The sequence below is a fragment of the Solanum verrucosum genome, unplaced genomic scaffold (genome assembly GCF_900185275.1).
Source record: "Solanum verrucosum unplaced genomic scaffold, falcon-dt-bn FXZP01000051.1, whole genome shotgun sequence".
Lineage (NCBI taxonomy): Eukaryota > Viridiplantae > Streptophyta > Magnoliopsida > Solanales > Solanaceae > Solanum > Solanum verrucosum.
In genome coordinates, this window is record NW_026020110.1 from 3,415,553 (window position 1) to 3,422,650 (window position 7,098).

The 7,098-nt window shown below is 36.0% G+C and overlaps 1 protein-coding gene across 1 annotated transcript; it reads left to right on the forward strand.

Annotated features, from left to right (window-relative positions):
- Nucleotides 1–298: 298 nt before the first annotated feature.
- LOC125825302 (uncharacterized) lies at nt 299–6,372 on the forward strand. Its single transcript, XM_049504645.1, has 10 exons — nt 299–888; nt 974–1,111; nt 3,301–3,489; nt 4,315–4,452; nt 4,547–4,668; nt 4,763–4,895; nt 4,990–5,119; nt 5,207–5,286; nt 5,414–5,548; nt 5,778–6,372. The coding sequence occupies exons 1-10, from the start codon at nt 307–309 to the stop codon at nt 6,006–6,008; spliced, it is 1,878 nt and encodes a 625-aa protein (XP_049360602.1). The 5' UTR covers nt 299–306; the 3' UTR covers nt 6,009–6,372.
- The last annotated feature ends 726 nt before the right edge of the window (nt 6,373–7,098 follow it).

Here is a 7,098-nt window from a genome sequence, read left to right on the forward strand (position 1 = left end):
GTATTTTTCATATACTTTTTGAATATCTAAATATTTTTTTAAAATATCAAATTAATATAACCTAATTTAATTTTAAAAATTAAGCAAGTTAACTTTCGAAAAACGTAACATTACAATTAAAAGTGGACAGAGAGAATATAATCTATAAAAAAAATATGTATAGATAATCCACTAATTAAATGGATTTATAAGAAATTAGATACAATTTTTTTTGGCCAATATTGAATATTGATGTATCATCCAATATTGACGGATAGTTTCACATTTGAAAATGGTATTCCGTAATTTTATGAAACGCGAAACCCTATGTTACTGAGTCAACTCCTTTATATACCCTCGTCTCCGACCAAACGCTTTTTCTTTCTTCCCAAAAATTCCGATCTATTTTTCTACCTCTCCGGCACTCTTAAACAAGAGAAAAAAAGGATAATCATGGAAGATAAATCCATTCCATTCGAATCAACTCACTCCGTATCAAACAATGATAACAATCACGGATGGCAAAAGGTGACATATGTGAAGAAGCAGAAAAAGAAGCAGCAAAAACTCTCGGATTCAGGCAAGGTAATCGCCAATGGATCTGCTATTTCCGGCGCCGATAATGTGTATAAGTCGCTTGAGAAGCACTCCGATGAACGCCGCAAGAGAATTGCAGCTCATACGGCTGCGATGTACGGTGTTGGCGATGCTCCGGTTAGATCGGCGATGAAACACCGGTCGGATGATGAAGACGAGGATAACGATGCTGAAGGTGGTGCTGAGAATGGTGTGGTTGGGGAGAAGAAGAAGGACAAGGTAAAAAAACCGAAGAAGCCAAAAGTTACTGTGGCTGAAGCTGCTGCGAAGATCGATGCAGCTGATCTAGATGCTTTTCTCGCTGATATAACTGTAAGAGAATATCTTGATCTATTTGCGCATCATTTCGTTTTTCGATCCCCAAAATGCACCTGTTGACTTTTTCTATGTTATGAAGGTTTCCTATGAATCTCAGCAAGAAATACAATTGATGCGTTTTGCGGATTACTTTGGACGGTCATTTGCGGCAGTGGCTGGTTCACAATTTCCGTGGTTGAAATTGTTCAGGGAGTCCCCTATCAGTAAAATTGCAGATGTGAGTTTCATAGACTTTTGACATTCATTTTCAAATTTGACAACTTTTGTGAGAAGCAGTTGTTTTTTGGCCACATTGCTATGTGGTTGGTTTCCTTTGAATAAATGTTTGGATGTGCATTGTGGTATATGGAAATACTACTTAGGAAGCACTAGTATTATGATACCAAGTAAAAATGCTCCCTTTTTTGCTCTCCACCTTTTTATATTTTGGATGTCTCCTAATGTTTGAAATTACTAAGGCTAATAATATCTATTTAATACAACTTTCACAAGCCTTAAGACTTCATTTATTAATCCAATCAAACTTTATGTTAATTTTTAGTCCCTTTTCTGTACTACTGAATATAAAACATCCTTTATGTTTGTAAAAGTGGATATCGTTAGTCTTAACCTTAACCCGTGTTTTCAAAACTCACAGTAAAAATCTCAAAGATAACTTTAGCTTTAAACCAAATGTAAAAAAGATTGGAGGGAGAAATATTTTTTTCTTTGTTTCTATTCGTGCTCTGATAACATGGTATAAGGGCTTGCTTAGGCTGTACAAATTTTTTGAAATTTATTTCAGAGATTAGTAATAAGTTTCTGTATCAATTTTTAAAAGGAGGGAAGAACTAACAAGATGAAAGTTTAAGGGTTTGGAGCTGATCTGAAATTTGCAAGCCAGAAAGGAAAAACACTAGGGAAAAAAAAGAGAGTATTCTGGCATCTATGGCATGTTATAGCCCATTCAAACCAAGAAACACAGGTTTTGCTTCAATTTCATGTTCAGTGCTTTCCAACTTTTAAGAGGGAAAAACACAATTTGATCTAGTAACAATGAAATGTAAATACCTGTAACTCCAATTTCTTTTAGCAGTAGGTAAGTTCCTGCTTGATGTGGATTAGATCTGCCACTAATTAGGATTATGTTTGATCAAGTAACAATGAAGTGTAAATACCTGGTTTCTAAGGATTTTGGGTAGAATGGAAGAAGTTAGGGAGAGAAGGGGAAGAAGACGGGCATTTGTATGTTGAAGAAGACGTTTCGAAAGAAGCTGCCATTATTTTAGACTCACTTTGAGACTTTTCTGTTTTTTTTTTGTAAAACACTCTTTAATGTTATGACTAAAGATATCCACTTTTACAGAAATAAGGGATGTTTTATTCAGTTTTATAGGTAAGGGAAAAATATATACTTGTACCCATACATAAGGTACTATGTAAGTCTACTCTAATTTTTTACATCAATTTAAGTTTTCAACTCTCACTTTATTATAAATCTTTCACAATTACTTGTATAATTTTAATATCTAAAACTGCACATGATGATGTGGCCTAGCCGTCAATGAAATTGGAATGAAGGACCATGCAAAACTAGTATCCCGGCATAAGCAAAAAGTTAGATCATTTCTTCAGATCTACCTAAACTTTTGTGGATAAAGTTATCCATTACTTATAATTGTTGGAGGATGCAGGTATGGTATGATAGTCGAGTTGCCAGCAAGTTAGCCTGGATACCACCATTATTAACTGAAATTTCGAATGTAGTAAGTTCCAAGCCTAGTCACTAGGTGTTGTGGAAAAACCAAGTAGTAATTTGTAACATTCAGCTCATTATTAACATTATGTTGAATTTGCTAATTTACTGACCATTACATGATATTATGTTGTAAGCTGTGATTTCTTTTGTCATTGGTCCATGAAATTTTGTCATTAATCTTTACTGTTGCATGAAATGCCAAGTGAAGCGGCATACTATCTTTCATGAAATTTATGGTCATTCACTCATGTAACACCAGCTAGCTGCTGAGAGCATTCTCATTCTTGATGGATCTAAATGCAGGGAACTCGACTTATATTTATGCTATCTTTGTTGGTCATCTAGTTGCCAGTCAATGGTTTGCATCTCTCCCTTAGATCGATGCTCAATAACATGGTCAATGATCAAATTTGCTCTGCTTCTTAGATCTATGAATTTGGTTGCTCTCTTTGGATGATTACTGAGTACATCATTTGTGTATGGTGTACATATGTGATGAATGGTTAACTATGTGTATCTTATTGTGTTTAGGTATGAAGTTTTAAGTTCTTGTGTACAGAGTGATAATTGCTTTCCATTCTAAAAAAAAGAGAGTGATAATTGCTTTCAAATATTTGGTTGGCACCATATGTGACTGAAAGAGTAATAACTTGATTTACAACAAACAGGTTCCTGTTTCACATCTTCCTGAACCAGTTTATAAAACATCAGTGGATTGGATCAACCAACGTTCTTTCGAGGCTCTTGGATCGTTTGTGCTGTGGGGACTAGACAGTATTCTTGTGGACTTAACAGCCCAACTCGCAGGTTCTAAGGGCTCCAAGAAAGGTGGCCAACAAACATCGTCAAAATCTCAGGTATCCCCAGAGATTTTCTTTCAATTATTTGGAATAACTTTGCAATTACGTATAGAGTCTTTAAGTGGATTGGTCCCTTGTATGTATATGTGTCCCTGTATAAAAGCAGAAGGCTTCAGGCATTTGGAAGGGATACATCTATTTTTATTTGCTTTCCTCTTCTGGGATTAGGTAGCAAAAGGTAAATCCTGAGAAGAAAGGGAAGAGAAAATGATTTAAATCAGTTTGGTGAGAGTAGTAGGAATGCCAAATCTAGTCTCCATTCACTATAAGTTGTAGTCTTGTAGAGTTAGGCAGAGCCAAACGGGGTAAAACAAAGAGGGAAGAGGGTTAAATTACTTTACCTTAGAAGGTGGATATGGCTCTCAAGGTCATACAAATTTAGTGTCACAATGAAGTCCTTTGCACTGTTATCTGATTATTATCTTTTTTGATCAAGTTAATTAATTTTTCCCTAGTAAATTTTCGAGCCGCCCACTTATGTGACATGATCACTTGTGTATAGTCTTTCTCAGTCGAGATTTTGTCTTATAAGGATGAAATTGATCAAACCAAGCACTCGGGCGGTAGATGAAAGAATCACTGCAGCTAGTTTTATATTGATCGCAGATGAATTATGTAGTGATGTCAAACCAAAAGAAGATTCCTGAATTAGTTGAACTTAAATAAGTTGTAGGTAAGATTAGCAACACCATCCACTTACAAAATAGAGTACAATTTCTTTGGCATGGTTGTCGTAATCAACTCAATTGTCATAACATTCTTGTTAGCAAAATATCTTGACATCCTGGGCTGATACTTGTGCAACAAATTACTAAATTGCAGGTTGCCATGTTTTTAGTTTTGGCAATGGTACTACGACGAAAGCCTGATGTTTTAATCACCATACTCCCGACGCTTCGGGAAAGTCCAAAGTATCAAGGGCAAGACAAACTTATAGTTATTGCATGGATGATAGTCCAGGTGATGTAGAGCTCTACTGTTTATTAGAACTACCCTTTATTTCTTCTCCACCTTATATTGGCTTCTTAACATCAAAACGGATACTCTGGTACAGGCCTGTCAGGGCGATCTCTGCGTTGGATTGTACTTGTGGGCACATCATACCTTGCCTTTAGTTGGAGGAAAATCAGGTTCCAATCCGCAGACGAGGGACTTGATTTTGCAGGTGGTAGAAAGGTCTGTAACTTTTGATTGCACCTCTTGGTTACATTTTTGTCTGCTTTGCCCCACTGTAAGAGCTAATTTTTATTTTTTTAAAATGTAATTTCAGGATCCTCTCTGCACCAAAAGCTCGTACAATTTTAGTAAATGGGGCTGTTAGGAAGGGAGAGCGTCTGATGCCGCCTTCATCCCTTGACCTGCTTCTACGAGTGACTTTCCCCGCTCCTTCTGCGCGAGTCAAGGTGTGATTGGGCGTTTGTCTGTCTTCTTCTCCTATTCGTAGTGGATCAGGTGAATTTTCATTGTATTCTAATTTCTTAATTATTTCAATTTCAGGCAACTGAAAGGTTTGAGGCAGTATATCCCACTCTTAAGGAGGTTGCGCTTGCTGGTCCCCCTGGAAGCAAAGCAATGAAGCAAGTTTCACAACAGATACTTCTACTAGCTGTAAAGGCCGTTGGAGGAGGTATATCTTTTACTTGAACTGATTTCCCTGAGATTTTTAGATTGTAGAGTGGCTGGTAAGCAAGAATTAACATTGGCTCTTCTGCAGGCAATCCAGAACTATCTCGAGAGGCAGCAAACATATTCAATTGGTGTTTGACCCAGAGTGCTGACTGTTACAAGCAGTGGGTATGAATTATACGCCCACTTGGCTTTTTGTCGAGTCTTATGCATTGCTTTTTTGCAAAATATATAGGAGTAAAGTTCTTCAGATTTTCATAATCCATTTTTCTTGTCTTCATTTTTTTCTGAACAGGACAAGATTTACCTGGATAACATAGAAGCAAGTGTTGCAGTGTTGAGAAAGCTCACTGAGGGGTGGAAGGAGTTATCGAGGAGACAGTCTTCTCCCGAGGCTTTGAAGGAGACTCTCAAGAGCTTCAGACAGAAGGTAGTTTTTGTATTTGGTTGTTTGATTTTTCGGTTTCTTTTCTTGGGCTTGGGGGTCTGAATCCTGACTTGGGGATTTTCTGTCCTACTTAGTCCCAGCACTAGCAGAACCATGGGCCATTTCGGGTTGGTGGTTAGGGGGGTTATATCTGCTTGCCACAGTAGTTACTTTACATTTGCTCCAAACTCATACAAGTCAAATGACTATTTTGTTTAATTTTTGCTTGTAGAATGAGAAATCATTAACTGGTGGAGTGGATGCTCACCAGTCACACTTCAGAGATGCAGACAAGTACTGTAAAATGTTGTTAGCAAAGCTGTCTCGTGGACATGGGTGTCTGAAAGGATTTGTTGTTGTTCTTTTGGCTATGGCGGTGGGAGGTGCTATTGTGTCACAGAACTTGGAGGATTGGGATTGGAATAAGTTTTCAGCTTTGCTTAATGTCCCACAGTCATCCTAAGTAATCTGCACCAGATGAGCAATGTTCTTTTTTAACAGTTGATGGTCTCAGCAGCGGTTCAGAAAACTTAAAATAACTTTTTGGAGAAACAGGTAGCTACTGAAAGCGGAACTTGGAGATATAGGGATACTTATATTTTCATGAAAGAATGAGTCATGTTTAATTTATCAAAGTCTTGTTTTGATCCGTCTGTTAGTTTAAGTGGTAGTAGGCATGTTAGATGTTACTCAGTTTTCAACATCTTTTTTCAGTTCAAGTAAATTGACCATTACCAGAATACAGATGTAATTTCAACGGGTATGAAAGAATCCAAAAAGGATTTAATAATTGGTAGGTTGAGTATTTCAATTTATTTGCAAGTCAATGTTTATTCTATTCTGCCTTTTCTAGATTAAAGTGCTTAATCGTGATTTCTTTGTATGCTCCTTTTATCTGTTTAGGCTGTTAAGCCATGATATCAATTTTTAATATCGACATTTATGTCTTTTAGAAATACAACATAAAATTAACTTATATAAAACATGTTATAGTAGATACAACCCATATTGAGGATTGTTTGCCTAACTGTGTTTTTTTAGTAAAAACAATAATGGATGTATATATCTCAAGTGCAATAATAGAAAAATCAAACGGACATGTAACAGAAGAGGAAAAGTAAGCAACTTTTAGGGTGTGTTTGGTATGAATTGTTTTCTAATTTTCTCATATTTGGGTGGTTTAAATGTTTTTATTACACTTAAATTTAAGGAAAATGACTTCCCTTCAAAAATTAAGAAAAACATTTTTCAAAATTCTCCTCCAACCTCAAATTACAATTTTTTTTCTTACCCCACCCTGTACCTCGACCCTCCTGATTAAAAAAAAAAATTAAATTTAAATTTTTTTGTTTCTTTTTTTTAAAAATAATAATTTATTTTGTCTCTATCCCCCCCCCCCCTACCCCCAACCAAAAAAAAAGATTAACAACTTAAACTTTTATTTTTAATTATTTTTTTAAATCTCGTCTAACCCCTGACTACCCCTACCCCAGCCCCCACAAAAAATATAAAAGTTTATTTTTGAAAAAAAATAATTCAAATTTTCATTTTCT

Coding starts and splice junctions, on each gene's coding strand:
- LOC125825302 (XM_049504645.1), top strand. CDS start 307: ATGTTACTGAGTCAACTCCTTTATATACCCTCGTCTCCGACCAAACGC. Junction 4,896..4,989: donor CTCCTTCTGCGCGAGTCAAG/GTGTGATTGGGC, acceptor TTTCAATTTCAG/GCAACTGAAAGGTTTGAGGC. Junction 5,120..5,206: donor TGTAAAGGCCGTTGGAGGAG/GTATATCTTTTA, acceptor GCTCTTCTGCAG/GCAATCCAGAACTATCTCGA.